Source organism: Oryctolagus cuniculus, chromosome 7, assembly GCF_051225735.1.
Source record: "Oryctolagus cuniculus isolate XC-2025 breed Fujian yellow rabbit chromosome 7, ASM5122573v1, whole genome shotgun sequence".
NCBI classification, from domain to species: domain Eukaryota; kingdom Metazoa; phylum Chordata; class Mammalia; order Lagomorpha; family Leporidae; genus Oryctolagus; species Oryctolagus cuniculus.
This window is the reverse complement of record NC_142873.1, coordinates 70,043,448-70,064,029: the sequence shown is the minus strand read 5'-3', so window position 1 is coordinate 70,064,029 and position 20,582 is coordinate 70,043,448. Positions and strand designations below refer to the sequence as shown.

Sequence of the window (20,582 nt, the reverse complement as noted above, 5' to 3'; positions counted from 1 at the left end):
CCCATCACTCTCTCTCCCTTCTTTCCTCCCCTCTGCTGTCTCTTGAAAGGTCACCACGAAACACACCAAACACCAAGGTAAAGGAGAAGGTTTATTGTTGAGTGGGGGAAACCTAAGTTGGAGAACATGAGGTATAAAGAGAAGGTTTAGAATGGAGATAGGAGATGGCTTAGATAGAAGGAGTTTCCTTCCACTTTCCTGAATGTTCACAGAAGTGGTAAAGATCTTGAATAATGTCGGGGTCAAACATGCTGTTAAGCGGCCATTTGGATTGGTTGTCAAGATCATACATGGGCCATGCCTGATTACAAAGAAAGATGAGGCAATGCGTGCTTGAGATCTGGGACCAATTTGAGAGGAACTAAATTATTTAGAAGACAACCAAGAGGAGAATCGGATGGAACACAGGATGTGAAAGTTCCCATAGTGACCAGTGGGATCAGACTGGCGGATAGCCGGCATCCCCAGTATCATGGCAGCAGTCTGATGAGGAAAGTAAGGGGCAGAGCAGAAGGTCAGGTCATCACCTGCACCCACTGTTACCCAAGGCCCAAAGCCTGTAAAAGACACAAAGCCTGTGGAAAGGCATAATGCCCCTGGGAGGCATAAAGCCTATAGGAGGTTGTGGTGCCTGGTATCAGGACTTTGAGACGAAGTAGAGTGGAACCACAACCCGTGGTAAAGGTCACTTTGAGAGAATTCCCTGTTCCCTGCTTTTATATCAGAATTTTGGAGGGCCACTGTGTGGATGGAGATCGCAGAACATTTGGTGGCGAAGAAGGAGGTCCAGGGGTGAGTTTTGTGGTTGTAGAAGTCCAGGATCCTGAAGCAGCTCACATCCCTGAGAGGAGAGCAATTTTGACAGGAGATCCTGGTCTGAAAAGGCATCTGAAAGGCCACCACAAAACACACCAAGCACTGGAGTAAGGGAGAAGGTTTATTATCGGATAGGGGAAACCCGACCTGCTGCCTCCCCATGCACAAGAGAATAGCAGCCTATACTAGAATAGGTCTTAACATAGCTTTTCAAAGGTGAAGAAGTGGGAGCAGTGAATCATGTTAGGGTGGGGGTGGAGCTGGCCCCTGTGTTTGGGCCATTTGGACACCTGACTTCTAGTAAGCTAGGCTGGGCTTAGGATCAAAGCTTATTGTACAAGATGGTGATGGGCCAGAACCTATGATAGCATATGGGGCTTGAGATGGCACCCCAGATAATACGGCACCATTTTACTAACACTTCTTTCTCTCTCTCTCTCCCTTCCTCCCTTCCTCCTACCTCCCTTCCCTCCCTCCTCCCTCCCTCCCCTCCCTTTCTTTTTTTTGTTTGAAAATTTTTTGAACTTTTTTAAGGTTTCATCTTTTTAATAAGAAAAGAGGATGATGATATAATTTCAAATTGTGATAAGATGTGCTGATACTGCAGTTTTCAATTGGGTTACATCCTAACATGCTTCATAAAGATTCTAGGCCGCTGCAGTTTAAGGGGTATGGGTGATTTCCTTTATTAAGAGTTTAATGGGACATGTTCATGCTGTCCAGCTTCATTGCTGTTTCTGCATATCTGACAGACCTCCTTAGTGCAGAACCTGAAACCTGGCCCAGGGTGGAGAAGCTGTGATGTGCCTATACAGACAGGCCGGAGGGGAGATACCTGGGTACACGTGCATACACATGGGCTCCCAGTCCAAGGCCTCTGGTGGGAGAGGGCCCTGAGGAGGGCAAGAGAGGCCCAGGATTTACAGCTCCAGACCGGTAGGGCCAGTGGTAGTCACAGCAGCTGTGGAGGGAAGGAGGTTCCAGCCACAAGAGGCAGAGCACAGAAGGGCAACGTCATCAAGCGTGGGAGAGCTTGGGACCCCAGCAGGTTTGGGAGGATTCAGTTACTCAGAGCCCCTGTCCCCTGCGCAGGAATTCCCCGAAACCTCCTTGGGTGTCTTCTTGAGCCCTTCCCACCACTGCCACGGACACAACTGGTCCTGAAGGGAGGTGCCCTTCCCACTCCAAGAGCAGGATGGGGCCAGCCCACTGGGAAGAGAAGGTGGTGAGCAAGCCTCAGGCCCCATACACATTAGAGGGACCAGTGGTCCCAGGCCCAAGTGGACATAGAGAGCCCTCTGGGCAGCTGCCGGCTCCCAGGTCCAGATCCAGGCCCAGGTGTAGCCCTCTGTGGTCCTGCTTAGTGATCCGGTTGTGAGTGGACATAGCCAGGCAGATGAGGCCAAGGAAGAGCTTGGTAGGCGGCCAGCAGGGGTCCTGAGACTAGGGAGCACTGAGGTTATAAAGTCCTAGACACATAGACATGGCCATGTGGAGATTTCTACCTGGGGGTGGGATGTGACTTTCTTGGGGAGCCTCCAACTGGAGCAGCTTCTGGGTGGCACAGGAGGGACCCCTAGGTGCCAATGCAGGCTCTGCTCCCAGCGTCCTCCACAATGGGGGCCATGGCACAAACTCCAGGCCCTGGTGCTCCCAACAGTGAGTGTGGACACCACAGGGCTCAGTATCCCTCCTTTCCTAGCGACAGTTCTGTGAACTGGTTCCCTAACTCATGTGAGGATCCTGTGGCACAGAACGGGGTCAGCCCTGCACCTTCTCACCTTTAGACCCTCAACCCCCTTGCTCCCGCCCCAGCCAGCAGCAGCCCTGCTGCCCTCACCTCCATCTGGGGATATCCCTCTTCTCTGTGGGCCTAAGCCCCCTCCACAAGTGATGTGGCTGCAGAGGGGCCGCAGGACACACGGCTAGGGCCTAGCCAGCCACACTTTGGGACTGAGCTCCACTCCCATGGAGCACACCATGGATCCCCAGAACCCAGGAGGCAGCGGCTGAACAGGGCAGACAGAGCCTGCAGAGGGCAGGGTCTGGAAGGGGGCAGTGGAGTCAGCAGCAGCCCCCAACACAGGAACTGATGGGGCCGCTGGCAGGTGGATGGGGCGGGCCCCTGTGAGCCCCTGTCTGTGGCCCTCCTGGGCTCAGAGGCCATGCTGGTCCCTTGGCCCACAAAAATCTTCAACCCAGCTTTTGTCCATGGAGCTAAGTGTGGAGCAGGGTGTGCTCGGGGAACAGCCCCTCCCCTCCCTCTGACTCTGTATCCTCTGGAGAATATTGGCTGTTCTGGGCTAAACCTGGGGAGAGAAAGTCCCCAACCACTGACGGTGTCCTACAAGCACAGGTGAGAGGCTGGCCCTTCAGATGTCAGCTGTGCATCTGCGCCTCCCCGTGGTTTACCTGCTGGGAGCAGGGCTTCCCTTCCCTCACTTCAGGTCTGGGGTACCCCTGGGCCAGGTTTTTTATTTATATAAGGTGAACAAACTTCATGTATTTCATGTATACAGATTTAGGAGCATAGTGATATTTCCCAACCCCCCCCCCCCACCTCCTTCCTTTCGCATTTTTTCTTTTAATTTTTACAATGACATGCTTTCAGTTTATTTTATAATCACAAGTTTAACCCTCTACTAAATAAGGAATTCAACAAGTTGTAAGTACAAAAACCACTGTTCCTCAAGAGTATAGACAAGGGCTGTAAATCAAATCTCAAAATGTCAATTTTGCTCATATACATTATTTTTTTTCTCCTCTATATTGCCACAAATCAGGAAAATCATCTGATACTTGTCTTTTTGGGACTGGCTTTTTTCATTAAACAGTGGTTGCCAGTTGCAAAAGGATTTCATTCTTTTTTTTTTTTTTTTTAAGATTTATTTATTTATTTCAAAGGCACAGACACACAAGAGAGAAGGAGAGACAAAGAGAGATCTTCCATCTGTTGGTTCACTCCCCAAATGGCCACAACAGCCAGGGCTAGGCCAGACCAAAGCCAGGAGCTTCTCTCAGTTCTCCGACATGGGTGCAAGGGCTCACGGACTTGGGCTGTCTTCTACTTTCCCAGACACATTAGCAGGGAGATGGATGGGAAATGAAGCACCTGGGATTGGAACCTGTGCCCAAATGGAATGCCAGCACTGCAGGTAGAGGCTTAGCTTTCTACACCACAGTGCTGGCCCTCCAATTTCTTTTCTTTTCTTTTTCTTTTTTTTTTTTTGCAGCTGATTAGTGTTCCATCTTGTATATATAACATGTTTTCTTTTTTAAAAGATTTATTTATTTGAAAGGCAGAGTTACAGAGAGGCAGAGGCAGAGAGAGTGAGGTCTTCCATCCACTAGTACACTTAGTACACTCCCAACATGGCCACAACAGCTGGAGCTGAGCGGATCTGAAACCAGGAGCCAGGAGCATCTTCCAGGTCTCCCACATGGTTGCAGGGGCCATCCTCTACTAGTTTCCCAGGCCATAGCAGAGATCTGGATCAGAAGTGGAACAACCAGGACTCAAACCGGCATCCATATGGGATGTTGGCACTGCATGCAGCAGCTTTACTGGCTATGCCACAGCGCCGGCCCCAACCATGTTTTCTTTATTGATTCATCAGTTGATGGACCTTGGAGTTGATTCCATATCTTAGCTATTATGAATTGAGCTGTAGTAAACATGGGGATACAGATAACTTTCATACGTTGATTTCATTTCCTTTGAGTAGATTCCCTGGCGTGGGATGGATGGGTCACATCATAGATCTGTTTTCCAATTTCAGAGGAATCTCCATATTGTCTTCCATAATGACATCATATCTTCACACATGGGCAATGGAACATAAAATGTAGTTAAGTTAAATTCAGGATGTTAACAGTAAATTATATAGTCTCCTCTAAAAAAGAAAAATATATGGATAGATTCCTTTGGAAATATATTAATAAAATAATTTATGTAATTAGGATAACAACTAGGTCTCTTTCTTAACAGATGCTATAAGTCTGTGACATTTTGACTTCCATGATGAAGCATGCAAGATTTTCAGTGCATGTATCTGTGCACAGTGCCTGCCTATAACTGAAGTAGGTTGAAGAAGGGTCTTTTGGTAACTTTTGAAATTTTGTATTATAAAGTGGCTGAATTTGAGAGTTTGTTCAACTGTTTCTTTGGTTTTACAAACTGCAGTTGAAGTTTGAATATTCTAAGTCCTGAAGAATATTTTTAAGTTTTTTTTATCAGCTGAGGTAATGCCAATTTTATTTTTTTATTTTTTATTTTTTTATTTTTTTGACAGGCAGAGTGGACAGTGAGAGAGAGAGAGACAGAGAGAAAGGTCTTCCTTTGCCGTTGGTTCACCCTCCAATGGCTGCTGCGGCCGGCGCGCTGTGGCCGGCGCACCGCGCTGATCCGAAGGCAGGAGCCAGGTGCTTCTCCTGGTCTCCCACAGGGTGCAGGGCCCAAGCACTTGGGCCATCCTCCACTGCACTCCCGGGCCACAGCAGAGAGCTGGACTGGAAGAGGGACAACCGGGACAGAATCCGGTGCCCCGACCGGGACTAGAGCCTGGTGTGCCGGCGCCACAAGGCGGAGGATTAGCCTAGTGAGCTGCGGCGCTGGCGCAGTTTATTACATTTTTAGGTATCATTTTTACAACTCACCTTAAATTAGAATTTAACTCATAGTTTTTCTTTAAAATCTATTTGTTAAAATTTATATAAGAATAAATTGAAAAGACCAACATCATCAAAAGTTTATTATAATTTTCTAATTTGCTTATGAAACTAGATTTGTGACTATTTTAGAACTGTGTATTAAGCATTGTCCTTTTTCATCTCATTTTGTCAAATTATCAGATAATCTCTAACTGCTAAATAAAATGGCTTGCCATGTATGAATATAGATTAATATAAGTGAATTACTAGAACTCACTGTTGTACTTGATTCCCTCGGGATTAATAGTTACATGATAGTCCAGTTTTCAAATTATGAAGTTTTCTGCTGGCCCAGAAAAATCCTCTTCTTGCTGTAATTTTTTAAAATGTTTATTTACTGTTATTTCTTTGAAAGGCAGAGTGACACAGAGAAAGACAGAGATCTTCCATCTATGCTGGTTTAGTTATCAAATATCTACAACATCCAGGGCTGGACCAGGCAAAGCTGAAGCCAGAATGAAACTGGGAACTCCATCCAAGTCTCCCACATGGAAAAACCTAAGTACTTGAGCCAGAATATACTGCATCCCAGGGTGTATCTTAGCAGAGACCCAGATCAGAAGTGGAGGTGGGACTGGATCCTAGGTGCTCAGTGGGATACCATTGATCCAAGCACTGGCTTAACTTACTGCACCACAATGACTGCCCCTCTTTGTCCTAATTTTTAAGAAACTGAATTATTTAGGAATTGATGAAATGAAGTTTCTCTTTTGTGTGTACTATATGAGTAACAAAAGGAAGTGTGATATTGGATTAGAAAAGCTGTTTAGCATTTTAGTTTTGTTGTAAATTAGCCAATATCCATTAATTCATTCTTGTAACATACTTTAAAATTATTACTGTCTGTAAAATTTTTCATATTCCTGTTTGACATAATATTGTTAGAAGAAAACACATAAAAGAGAAATTCTAGAATATGTTTGAAGAAAAAATCTAGAATGTAGTAAAAGAAAAATCTACAATATGCTTGAAGTTGATTATCCTCCTCAGTTCCACACAGCATAAAAGACTGTCAAGGATAACACGCATTACAACTGTGGTATGCCTTCTCAGGTGCTAAGTCCCCGGCTTCCTGCTTCAACTCTTTGTGTCCTATCCTCTGGCCTTAAAATAGAAGTTAATATTGGTACTCAGGAAGGAACTCAAAAACCTCACACACCCAAATGGGAGTGCTCCAAGTTTCAGAGCCCTTCCACCTCCAGTACTCTCCTGGGTTCATAATCCCTTCCTGTCTCTGAGGGAAGACTTGTAATCCAACCCTGCTCAAGGGTGAAGGCAGAGAGTAGGAGAGAGTATCTACCCTTTTACAGCTGAATCACATTTCCCCACTGTTTCCATTTTTTTCTTCTTTGTAGGGTGCTTTAACTTATTTAGATGTTGGTTTGGCTTACCCACTCTTTAATTTTTCTTTATCCATCTTTCCATTATCTTTATTCATGTATATACTTGAAGTCCACCAGAACCCATCTTCCTGAGGAGGTTGGAGTAAATAGCCAGAGGATGTGACAGCAAACACACCCCCTCGGTTTGCTATTTTTAATTAATCTGTATGGTTTAAGTGTTCATTTGTAGGTTGATGTTGATGGAAATAATAATAGCTGAAGCTGCTAGCATTTATGGAGAGCCCACCATGTGCTAGGCTCTGGGATATATACTTAACAAGTCAGTTGGTCCTCACAAGACAAAAGAAACTCGGACCTAAGTTACTCTCAACTTGAAATGTAGTCACATTCATTCCTTGATTTGCTATGATTCAGGCTGCAAATTGATGAGTAAGATGACTTAACTTTAAAAGAGATAATGGTTAATATTACACTTGTATTTTCATTCGAAAAGTAATGTAGAAGGGCCAGCGATGTGGCTCAGTGGGTTGAAGTCCCAGGCTGTAGCACCGGCATCTCACATGGGTGCCGGTTTGAGCCCCAGCTGTTCCACTTCCAATCCAGCTCCTTGCTGATGTGCCTGGGAAAGCAGCAGAGGATGAACCAAGCCCTTGGGCCCCTGCATCCACGGGGAGAAGCTCCTTGCTCCTCCCTTCAGATCCGCTCAGCTCTGATTGTTGTAGCCCTTTGGGGAGTGAACCAGGAGATGGAAGACTTTCTCTCTCTCTCTCTCTCTCTCTATATATATATATATATATAAAACTTTTTCAAATAAATAAATAAAATAAATCTTTTTTAAAAAAAATGTAGAAATTTTCTGTAGTTTCTGATTGGTAAAGAGTACAAACACATCAGTAATTTTCTATTGGTATTTATTTTTCTAACTTTGATCTGTTCTCTTTTCCACAACATTGAGTATTTGTGGAAAAAAGTCTAAGCTTGTGTCATCAGGTTAACATTTCTTTTCTTAGGAACATGTAAGTATTCAAAATAGCTAGCTGTCTTTCTTGTTTAAAAAAGTGTTGACTGAGTGGTTTGCACATGATTCTCAGGACACCCAGTGAGGTTTTATTCTCGTGGTAGAATGCTTAAAGGAGTTGAGCATTACTATGCTGTGCAGGAGTAGGTGCCATGTCACTGGGGCATGAGTCAACTGCAGAAAACCTCCTTGGCATTCATCCTAGAATTCTTTGAAAAGTCCATGTTTCTCTCTACTTTGAAGGAAATTGAAAGAAGGAAATGGAAAAGCTGGAAAACTGGAAGTTGGTGCTATTGGGACACATGGATGAAGCAAAATATTTTTTTTTTTTTCACTGTTAGATGAGCTTTTGTGGAAAGCTGTAGTCCCTCAGGGGAAGGATATCAGCTTGAGTAATTAACTCATGATTATGCAAAGATAATTTACCTAGCCTCTTTGTTTTTCTTCTTTCTTTTTTATTGCCTTGGGCTACTTCATTTCTTATTATCATCTTCCCTTTTTTAAGACCAGGGGTAGGGAAAATGGCAGACAATAAAAAGGAGCCTAATTTATTTTACCCATTTTACTTTCATTAACAGTTGTGTTGAGAGAAGCATTAAAACTGCCTATTTGGACAATAGTTTTATTTTCTCTTAAGGTTAGATATATAAGAATTCTGCAAGAGAGTTCCTCAGCACAGTTATTTCAGGGGTCATCTGGATTCAGTAAATCAAATCATACAATTGTAATCAGTCATAATTTGTGATAGTTTTTATAGCATTTAAAATCTTTTCTCATACATTCACATATGATCCTCCAGGATCTATTTGTTAAATATTGGATGAATGAATAGCAATTCTGTGAGATACATAGAGTTGGTATAAATCAAGACTTTGAAAATGAGAAAAACTGAGATTGGGTTTTAATTTGCTCTTGAAGACCATACAAAGTTATCTCCTTTTTCAGCCACAAGCCACTTAAGGAAGGGGAGGGTACTATTAAATGTAGTAGTCTCTGCAAATTTGATAAAAGATAGCCTTAACCTAGTACAGGAGGGCTTTTGTTTTTGTTATTCCAAGTGGGGCAAAAAGCTGACTATACACTTTGTTCTCTCTGATGGCAAGCTTCTAAGATCTCTCCAGCTTTTCATTCCACTCAATCAGCTCCTGTCAACATTCCTAAGTGCAGAGCCCTCCTACCTGAATGCCAGAATAAAGCCAAACTAGAAAACAGTGTTCTGAGGAGTCCATAAATATATAAGAAAGTAGTGTTACAGATTTTTTAACATCCAGTCCAGCTTTCTCCTTCCTATTAAATAGTACAGTTTACCTTTTATTCTAAAGTGCAGCCAAGGAAGGGCTTATTATGAATTTCCTTTAATTACAAAAGTCATTTTTGATTGAAAGAAGGAAATTAGTAGAATTTCAGCTCATCCAACAAATACTCACTGATCATTTATTGTGTGCTGCTTACTACTTGTGGTTCTGATAGTCGGCAGTGAAAAAAAAAAACAGTCAAAATCCTTTATCTTGCAGAGAGAATGTTATAGTGGGAGATAAATTATAAACTTAGTGAGTAAGTTTTCTATCATAAGGAAAGAAAGGGCAGGGAGAGCAGACTAGGGAGATTGGGAATGTGGAGGTGTATACCTGCTCTTGAACCAAGCTTTTTTGTCTTAGAGTATATAACAACAAAATGGCAAAAAGTTCATAGAAATGAAATTAAATGCAAGTTTGCTTTGGTGCAGAAAAGTTTCCATGCATACATAAAGGTCTCCAAAAAGTTCATGAAAAATTGGTATTATGAAAAACTATTCTTGGATTTTAAAATCTGACATGCTGTAATTACTTATTTATCATCTCCCCTTCCACATAGCCTTCAGCAGTATAAACTATGTGAGGGCATGTTTTTTGGTTTTTGTGGATTTTTTGGGCAATTATTTACTTGTTTTATTTGAAAGGCAGAGAAAGGGGGCTAGAGTTGGGGGTGGTGGTGGTGAGATAGGATTTTTGGTTTATCTGTTTTGTTCACTATTGAATTCCTAGAGAACAGAACTGTCTGGAATTGGTTGGAAGAGTTGAATGCATTTTACAGAGTGCTCAGGGTAAGGCCTCACTGTTGTCTGAATAGATTGTGACAACAGAGGGAGTGGTATGTCATGTGGATATCTTGATGAACATCTTCAGGCAGAAGGGCCAGTGTGGCAGAGTGAACCAAGGGAAAGGTATTGAGGGGCCAGACCATGCTGTGTCTGTGTTAACCACTGTAAGCAATCTGAGCTTGTAAGGACTAAGGAAGAAAAACTGTTACAGGGTTTGAAGGAGAAAGTGATGTCAGTCTGATTGCTGTTTTAGGAATAGACCAGTGGAAGGCAAAGCAGGGGTATGACAAGGCAGATCAAGCTATTATAAAAAAAAAAAAAAAAAGAAAATCTATAGACAGGAAGTGATAGTGGCTAGGACTGGCTGAGAACAGTAGAGATGATGTGAAGTGGTCAGATTCTGGATTTGGAGATAAGACCAACAGGTTTTGAAAATGGACTGAATACTGGGGTGACAGGAGAAAAGGTCTTTAACTGGATCAATATTAAGGATGGAATTGAGTTGAAGAAGACTATAGGATAAACAGTTTGGAGAGGGAGGGATGGAATTCAGTTTGGTTGCAGATATCTAAGCAGAAATGTAAAGTATGTGGTATATTCCAGCCTAGAAATAGAAATTTGAAGTATAAGCATATGGATGATACTAAATGAGGTCATTTAGGTAACAAGTGTAGGAAAAGACAGGAGGATGGGCCTTTGGATATGTCAGATTGAGCTGTGAGATAAAAGCACAATCATTGAATAGTCTCTGAAAGCTAAGAGGTGACAAGATATTTAGTAGGAGGAAGTAATCATCCACATTCTTGCTAAGAGGTTAAGCAGTAAGGTGCAGATTGAAAATTAAGTACTGGTATAAGCAACTTGGAGAGGTGACTGATGGTTTGGGGAAATTGGTGGGAAGCAGAAGGTTGGAAACAAGCTCAAAAGAAAAGAAAATATGCATTGAGACAGAAAATGTAGATAACACTTTTGAGGACGTTTTCTGTAAAGAAGAGATTGGGACTATAACCAAAAGGGAATGTAGGGCCAAGATTTTTTTCAGATAGAAAAAATCTTTGTGTGTTTGCATGCTAATAGAAATGATCCATTTTGAGAGGGGCAAACTGATAATATAGAAGAGATGGGGACAATTTAGAGAGCAGTATTCCTGTGGAACGTGTTTATATTCAAAATTGAAGACAGGAATTAGAGTGTAAAATAATTAAGTAACCAATACATGATTACACTTCTTGGAGTATTTGCTAATCATTTATCATTTATCATGGGAGGATTTAGATGGAATTGATTTATATTGTTAATTAGTACCCAACCATTCAAAAACTAGGGTATCCTCTATAATAATGGTAGATGGGTCACCCCACTTTTCTAAATGTCACTTAGAAGTGACCAGTAGCATAACATTTTTTTGTAGTGATAAATTAAGACTGTCTTCTGTAATTTATAAATATATTTATTTATGAAATAATTTTCTAGTGATTTATGATTTTAAAAAGGAATTATTTACCTGAGGCAGAAAGAAGAACTGTTGGTTCTTTTTTTTAAAAAGTGAGTTTGAGGGCCGGCATTGTGGTGTAATGGGTAAAGCTGCTGCCTGCATCACCAGCATCCCATATGGGCACCAGTTTGAGTCCCAGCTGCTACACTTCTGATCCAGCTCCATGCTAATGTGCCTGGGAAAGCAGTAGGAAGATGGCCCAACTACTGGGTCCTTGCACCCACATAGGAGATTTGGAAGAAACTCCTGGCTCCTGGCTTCAGATTGGCACAGCTCCAGCCATTGTGGCCATTTGGGGTGTGAATCAGTGGATGGAAGCTCTTTCTGTCTCTGCCTCCCTGTCTCTGCAACTCTGGCTTTCAAATAAAATATATATATTTAAGTGAATTTGGGAGCTAGCATTGTGATACAGCAGATTAAGCCATGGTTTATGACATTGCTGTCCCATAACCCAGTGCTGGTTGAATTCTGGCTACTCTTCTTTCAGTTCAGCTCCTGCTAGTGCACCTGAGAAGACAGGAACATGGCCCAAGTTCTTGGGCCCTTGCCACCCATTTGGGAGACCAGGATGGAGTTTCTGGCTCCTGCTTTCAGCCTGGCTCAGACATGACTACATGACTGTTGTGGACTTTTGGAGAGTATAGAAGATTAATATTCTCTCTTTCTGTCTCTTTTATCTTTTCCCACCCTTCCACTCCCATTGCTTTTTCAAATAAATAAACCTTTTTTTAAGAGAGTTTTGGGGCAGGCATTTGGCACAGTGGTTAAGTCTACACTTGGGATGTACCCGCAGCCCATATCAAAGTGCCTGTTCTAGTCCTTGCTTTTCTCCATTTGTTATCCAGCTTCCTACAAATGTGCATCCTAGGAGTCAGTACTTGCAATCTGCATCAGAGACCCAGATTGACTTTGGCTCTTGTGGGCATTTGGGGAGTGAACCAGTAGATGGAATATGTTTCTTTCAAATAAAATGAAAATTAAAATTTTTAAATTAAAAATAAATTTAATACAGGTATTTTCCCCCACTCGTCTGTAAGATGTAGTCTGTTACTGGTTTGTTTGATTTTCTAATTTTTTTTTCTTTTTTAACTTTTCAGGTTGGAGTGAGACAGCTTTATGTACAGATTGACTTTGCAGCCATGTAATGAATGAAATTATTTTACACTTTTCTTTTGGACCAAATTTTTCTGGTACTGTACAATTTAAAACATTGTACCCAGCTTCTTAAAATAGAGAAAGCATCACTACAGCTCCCCAGCACCAAGTAGACCAGGTAGTATCAGCTGTTCATGTTCTACAGGGAGTTCACAGCTAAGGGATGACAAGTAAGAGGATATTTCCCGGACTTTTGGTCTTGTCTTTTGTGCCCTCCCATTGTAAACCATTTTGATTTCTGCTTTTGTTCCAGAGTGTTGGTTTTTGTGTCAGTGGTTTTTTTCTTTCTTTTTTTTTTTTAATTCCTTCCTTGCTTTCCCTTTTTTTTTAAATTTTTCTGCTGTTTTGTTTCATGTTGAATATCTTCATCCCCATTCCCTCACCCCAGTCAGTAAGAAATTCAGATTGTGGGCCTCCAATCATCTGGAATGTCTTTACTGAAGCTGCTGGAAACCACTGCTTTCATTCCCACAAAACCAGTGTTAGTAGAAAAAAAAAAACAAAAGAAAAAAAAGAAATGTTTTGTATGTAATGTCACAGTTGTTGACGTTCTTCAGTATAATCATATGTTTGTAAAATTGTTTGTTCCTCGCAAACTTATGAACCAAACCATATTGGGTTTTCAAAGTGCCTTTGTATCACAAAATGTTTGCCAGCATATAATTGTACCATCAAAGGTCACGTATCTTTTTTTTTAATGGACATTCTGTAATCTTTACAAAGTAAGACTCTTGTTAGCAATGTATACAGATTATCTTTTGTGTACTTCCAACATAGGCTTAGATATATGAAAAGTTTCCTTTTTGTTTTATCTCATCAAAAAATAAAAGGTTTTATTTTGCTTTTTAAACCAACTCAATTATCATATTAAATTGCTTTGTGGACTATGTTTGCAAAACTTTGCAAATACATCTGTTATACAGAAAGTTGTTTTGACGCAAAGCAGCTGCTAAATTCCAAATTTCTGTAAAAACTACTGTGTGTATGACAAACTTTCCTATATCTCTCCTTGCCATTTTTATGTATTTTATTCATGAAAAGAAAAAGCAATGTACACTAAAGGAAGAAATAGCTGTGATAGTGTTCTTTTGCTTTTTCATTCTTCAGATGCCAAGTTACATGACTTGCTTTCCTGTTTAAGCTTTGCACAAATACAATTGCTTTCAGGAATCCTATAGCAGCATTTGATTGAGTTTAAACTCTTAAAGGTACGGAGCCAATGTGGTGATGTAGAAAACTCTTCCTAACATAGGTATCTTAGAAGTCAATAATAAATAAGTTTATTTTCTAGGTTCTTGTGTATTTGAGAAATAAAAATACAATTTGAGATGACAAGTGCTTGAACACTCTATTTAAGTATTCTGTGTTTTTATGAAGAAATATTGATCTGGATAAACATTTTTCCATTGTACTTCTTTTTATCACAATGTATATTCCCTTTTAACTTTAAAAAAAATTGAAATTGTTGGGGGAAAAAAACACTGCAGGGTGGAAATGATTGTTAATAGTATAAATCAATAATAAGCACTTTTTTATTGCAGTGGCAGGAATCACAGCTGATTTTGTCACTCTTGAAGTTATTCTTTCCCCTGTTGTGGCCCACAGCATATGACTGAATAGTAAAATTGGACCATTTTCTTCATGCTTTTCTAAACTGCTGCAGATTGCCAAGAACTGTCTTTTGGTCAAAAATCTTTTTACAGATAAAGTAGTAGTTTTCAAAACATGTTTGCTTACTGCCTGGCAGTTCTAGAAGTAGGAATTCCTACAGTAGGGTATATCTGACTGAAACAATTGTTGAAATCTTTTAGGATGAAAAACACTAAAAGAAATGTCCTGATAAAGGTACTGCTTTTTCTGGAAGTTTGCAATGCCACCAACAAAGTCCAAAAAACAAGAATTTCCTTGGGTTTGGCATATTCTAGAAAATGATAGACCTAAATGAAGGCAGCAATTTTGGATATGTGCCTTTAAAGCTAATTACATGTATAACAGTATTGATATTTCATGTAGGGAGATAACTGTACTGGTCTGTAATTTTTACCAGTATATCATCTGAAGATCTAATTCTCCCTTTAACTGAGCCTTTCATTCTGAGTTTTTGTCAAAATGAATATACCCACTCTATTTGTGCTCTTAATAGAGCAATGCATGAGTATTTTTTTCTGATAAGGCATAGAGTATATAGCATGTTAAACTCATATGAAACCAATTTGCACTTGTTCCAAGAGGTTGCCAAGTTATGATAATTTCATAGGTTCACATGAACATTTATGCTTTAATTAAATGCCTATATGTGCAGCCCAAAAAATTCAAGATGAAGGGCTTAATATATGCATAACTGTCTCATTTTGCTGATTACCTGCTCATTTTTGTAAAGGACAGTATCTATTTTACCTGTAGGGCATTGTTCATCATGCTTTCATCATACCATTTTTCTGCAGTGGAGGTATAAGGAAAGGGGGGTAACATATGTCATTGGCATCATGATATCCCTTGTATCTAGAAGGTTTCAGCATTCTTCAAAGCCTACACATATTTATTTATCTGTAACCAAAGTACTGTGACTTTTGTGTACCTTTGTAAAGCAGCCAAATCATTAACTCAAAATGCAGCTGATAAGAGTTCTGTAATGTTTTTATCCACCATACAATAATCAGTTTTTACAAATACTATTCATTTGGTAGTATCCTGTTATATAATGTTGGAATTTAAGTAGAATTTTACATCTAAGCAAGGACTGTTGTTAGAAGCGATCTAGTTCTACCTCTGATTTTTCAGATGAGAAAAGTGAAGCACAGAGATCTGTCATTTATTCAAGATCATAGAGATAATTAGTGGCAAAGCCAACACTAGAATTCAGACCTTCTGACTCCAAGTCGAGAGTGCTATATTGTACTGTCCCTTAGTGTAAAATCTGCCTTTCTAGAGATTATGTGATTAAATGCCATTTGCAAAAAGGGATATCTGACCTCCACTTTTGATACATTAAGGCACTTTATAAATAGTGTTTGTCATTTTTTAGTATATAATTATGAGGCTTAGAATATTATTTCCATAGTATTCTTCACTCTGATTAATTTTTCTACTTTTTACTTTTTCACTCATGTGAAACCTATCCTTTTAAAAAAAGATGACATCTACTCAATGGATACCTCTAATTTGTAAGTGAACCTTTTTGTTAAATGCTGGAGGCTAAATCCAATTCAAGAGTTGCTTAGTTTTTAAATTTTGTTTATATTAACTTTGTATTTTTTTTTAAAACTGGCTAATTCAGGGGTCATATCATTTCAGTCTTGCCACTTTGCTTTTTATTCAATTGTCAGCTTTTTGTATTTTAAAAACTCTGATAGTCATGCAGAATTGTGCATTAAATATTGTACAGAACAAATCTTGTCAGTGGGGTAAAATTCTAAAGTCTTATCAGAATTCCAAATGCTAACCTACTACTTCCAATTTATCATTAAAGCCTGGTCTTAGGAAAAGTTAAACATTTTTTTTCCATTTTACAGAAGTCATCATCTTTGAAAAAAGTTATTTTAATGCACAAGATGATGATTTAAAAAAATAAAAACAGGAAATTTATTCTGTGTAAAACATTCAGAGCTTATTTCAATACATGATCCCCAAAGGCTTACTGACTCAGATCTCTATCATAGAATCAAGACAGACTCAAATGCAATGAAAAATTCTGTATTAAAGAGTATTTACAGAAAAGGAGCAGAGGAGTATACTTCTTAAAAGTCAAAGGATAGGAATCTTTTTTGACAAAAGTATCTTTATTTTATATTTAACCACTTCCTAATCTGCAAATTATACAGAAAACAAGGATATGGAATCACCTTTATTCATACTTATGTGCCAGACATTTAGTAGGGCCTTTCTCATGTTATTTCATTTATTTTCCACATTTCTATAAAGAAATAATCTTGCATTATTTAATTATGACTGACCAAGCACTGTCAAATATACGTTCTCGCTTCTAATTCTCATAATATCCCCATTTTATAGATGATGAAGCTGTTTTGAGAGAATATACATGACTTGCCTGGGGAAGTGCCAGTACTTTCTCTGACAACTATTTTTTATGTATGTTTTTAAAATTCAAGAAACTGTAACACATCTAAATAGACACCTAAAAATCCAGTGAACACTGATTTTTGACAGAACTGATATTGGGAACACTTACTCTACATTGTTTAGACTGAATCCTTCTTTCAGTGTTCTGTTGTGCTTATTCCTAACTTTGGCATTGGTCTAAAACTGCTGGATAAAAAAATACTTCAGAACTATGTTAAGTACTTTTATTAAGACCACTAGAAAAAAAAATCAGGCCTTTTATTGGCACTCAGAGTAAGCTGCTTAAGGAAGTGACACAGAGGCTAAGGCCCTCTGTGCCAGTATGAGCAGAAAAACAACTCTCACAAGAGACCTTACCTCAGTTTATTAGGGACCTGTTTTTTCCCAAGAGTTTTGCACTGCAGGAGAGGGATGAGTAGGCTTTGAACATCACATTTCATACATACCTTTTCAAAAGGAAGAAATGTGTTTCAGATAGTATAACTGATGCTTAAAATTAATGTTTAACTTTGAACTCCTGCCACAGCTTTGAAAATTTAATATTTGTAATTTTGGTCATGGTGTGGAAAGTTTCTAAATGATCTTTGTCTTGTACATCTCATTATCCCCACAGTTAGCATAGATTTACAGTTACATACTCAGTAAGTGCTTGGTTAGCTAGTGAATAAATATTATAGACAGTAGTAGATATAAAAGTTAAGGGTTAGGGACAGGTGAAACCTGTAGCTGAGGACATCTCAGCAACTATTTGGCGTTTTTTGCACAAGCATATCAGTTTATATTCACTTTGGCTGTTCTTTTTTCCCAGTAGCCCTGTGAGCTGCTAACTGTTTTTACTACACAAACAGTGAAGTTCAGAGATGTTATGCATTTTGCATAGTGCTGGATAGGAATTTGGCAGAACAGGGACGGTAGAACCTGGGCCACTTGAATTTTTATATTTGTGTAGCCAAACCAGGAACCACACTGTCTACTTGGTTCTTTTGTAAAACTGCAATATTTCCACTACTTATCCTGTAGAGGTCTTCTATTTCATTTGTCTCTAATGTGTTGTCATCAGATTTCCTTCAGAGGTAATTTTTTGAAGGTGCTTCTATAAAAACAGTAAAACATGAGTTCATTAAGTGATTCAAATATTCCTACAATGTTTACTTTTTTCCTTTTCCCTTCTATAAATTTTAGCAGCTTTATATTTTTTCAATTATTTTTATTTGCATTGTTGCTTTCACTCTAGAGTTCCCACCTTTTACCAGTAAAAAATAGATGTTTTAAATTTTAAATTTGAATCTGATGCATCATATAATGTACATCAGTTCATCTCAGTGCAGATTCTATCCTGAGCTAGATACATCCTGTCAATAGTCTGCCATACAATTCCATTGTTTTCCCTGTTACAGTGCAGATTCTATCCTGAGCTAGATACATCCTGTCAATAGTCTGCCATACAATTCCATTGTTTTCCCTGTTAGCCACAAACTCAGAGATACATTTTCCCAAGTGGTATTTTCCCCCAACTTTTGTGAGTGGATAAGTGAACAAAATGGGTCTTATATATATATATATTAGAAATACTGTGAATGATAAATTGCCAAATCCCTTATTATATTCTGAACACTCCTAAAACACTTTACCTCCCTGACTTTAATGGTTTTTAAACGCATGGCCATGACTGTATTTGGGTTTGATTTCTCTGGTGAAGATTGTGGCATCAAAACATTTCTAAAAATGTTTGAATACAAGGCTAGATTGGAATGTCAGATTTCAAAGTCTGTGTTGTAATTTGGTTTACATATGCTAAAGCAAGCAATTATGATTTGCCTAAGTGCAATACAAGAAATCTATATAATGTATATTTCACGTTTTCTACTTGAACACATCCACATTTTGTTTAACTTCAGATGTATTTTAAAAGAATCAAAAATTGTGTCAAAATTCTTTCAATAAAATTTGTTTAAAAATCTTTACCTGAATTGTGTCTATCAGTTTGATGGACTGAAAAGAAAACTGAACTGACCCACTATCAGAATAGATTCTAGAAGACTTAAGGAATGAAAGGGAAAGAATAATTTTCAGAGATAAAAAACAGCAGAACTCATTAGAACAAAAACTAAATTAGGAGGCTGGAATGTCTTCACATTGTGAAGAGTCCCATTGTGGCTCTTATTTATAATTTTCCTCATGAACATGTCTCAAAATATTTACTTCCAGACATTTCTGTTAACCCAAATTGCTGTCTTCTCACCTCACTCTCTATGGATGACCTCATAAGAAATGAAGACCAAAAGTATCTGACATGAACCTCCATTTTCCTTCTACTCAGTCAGAAGCAATTCCTCTTTAAAATAACTTATTTCGGGGAGGGCATTTGGCATAGTGGTTAAATCACTGTTTGGGACATTTGCATCCTTTATCTGTGTCTGAGTTGAGTCCCAACTTGTCTACTTCTGATCCAGCTTCCTGCTAATGCACACTCTGGGAGGCAGCAGATGATGGCTCAAGTACTTGTATTCCTACTACCCACTTGGGAGACCTGGATGGAATTACAGGCTCCAGGCTTCAGCCTGTCCCAGCCCTTGCTGTCCTATTTAGGGAGTGAGCCAGTGAATGGAAGTTCTGTCTCTCTGCCTTTCAAATAAAGTGAAAATAAAAAAAAAAAAAGTTTAATTGTTGAAAAATAACTTCTTTTCACAAAACTGCAGACTCCACTCATCCCACCTTCCAAAGGTTTCTTACCAAAGCAGCTCCTTCTTTACTGTGCATCTCTGCCACTAAAAGGACTCTGTCCTCAGCGTGTCTGCTGTCAAGTGCCTCATCTAGTCAACAAATGCTTCTTCCTTTCCTCTCCCATAGCTCCTAATACCACAGCTTCATGCTTGCCCATTTTCTGTAAGTTGTTTTAAAGACGCTTGGTGGCTTACCTTTGGTCACTTCCATGGCTAAACTACCAGCATCTCAGAGTTAACAGGAACTAAATTTATCTTCCCCATTCAAATTTCTTAACTACCTATTTCTGTCAGAATTCCTTACAGAATTTTTAAAAACCTAAGCATTGCCTCTGCTACCTCCATTTTCTGAATTCCCTATCTTTCCCTTTGAAACCATTTAACTTCACCTTTTATGTTTGCAATTCCGCATTCCAGGATTTCACTGGTGACTGCTGGAGAATTACTTTTGGGAACTGTCTAGCTTCCCATCTGTCCTATGCTCATCTCTAGCAATCTCCATTTCAGCCTCGTATCCCTCCTCAGCTCCCCAACACCCAAAAAACAATACTGGTTTTGGCAGAGAGTTAAAGGGATTTTTGCTGAATCTGACTTTTGCCCAGATCTTTGAAAATATTTGCGTTGTCCTGGCTTCCTGATTACCTTGTGCTGGCCCTTCTGCACACTGAACTTTGACTTGCTAGATCAAGAACACCTGCCAAGGACTCCCTGCCTTTCCTGTGTTGTCTAGAGTCAACCTCTGGCCTGTGTTTGCCGTGGCCTATCAGTACCAAGGGCAGTCTCTCTTGTGGACACACAGGCATAAGCGACCAATCATTCTTGAATCTATAGAGTTTTTTGCTTCCTTTACCTTGGCCCTCTGGTGGCAGCCTGGGTGACAGTGATAGTAAATAAGCTTCCAAGTTTCCACTTTAGACCTCTAGATAGGGATGAGTGGCTCCCTGATGCTTAACAAGTATAAATTCCTCAGAACAATGATGGAAACTCAACAATGCTTTCTTTTTCTTCCTAATTCAATCTATGCCATGGCAATAAGCAGACTTTTCATTAGCCTAAACAGGAGAAACGGCAAACACAGGGAGGCAGCAAACAGGTTCCATAGATGTACACAGAGTGACAGCAATTCACTATTTCTCATTCTTGAAAAAAGAAAAAGTCCTTT

At 39.5% G+C, this 20,582-nt stretch overlaps 1 protein-coding gene across 5 annotated transcripts in view; it reads left to right on the top strand.

Moving 5' to 3' along the window:
• SLC30A7 (solute carrier family 30 member 7) overlaps positions 1 to 18,661 on the top strand; it is a 96,006-nt gene extending 77,345 nt beyond the window's left edge. For 2 of the 5 annotated variants that reach the window (XR_011390547.2, XR_016210819.1), the window contains exons 11-12: positions 4,805 to 4,896; positions 12,560 to 13,471. Coding sequence is in view for 2 of the 5 variants with exons in the window: in XM_008264812.5 (XP_008263034.1) it covers positions 12,560 to 12,607 (48 nt within the window). In the remaining 3 variants the exon portion in view is untranslated. Of the gene's footprint in view, positions 1 to 1,350; positions 1,481 to 4,804; positions 4,897 to 12,559 lie in introns of those variants that run through there. The other 3 variants (XR_016210818.1, XM_008264812.5, XM_089300262.1) reach the window with 2 other exon arrangements.
• Positions 18,662 to 20,582: the final 1,921 nt, after the last annotated feature.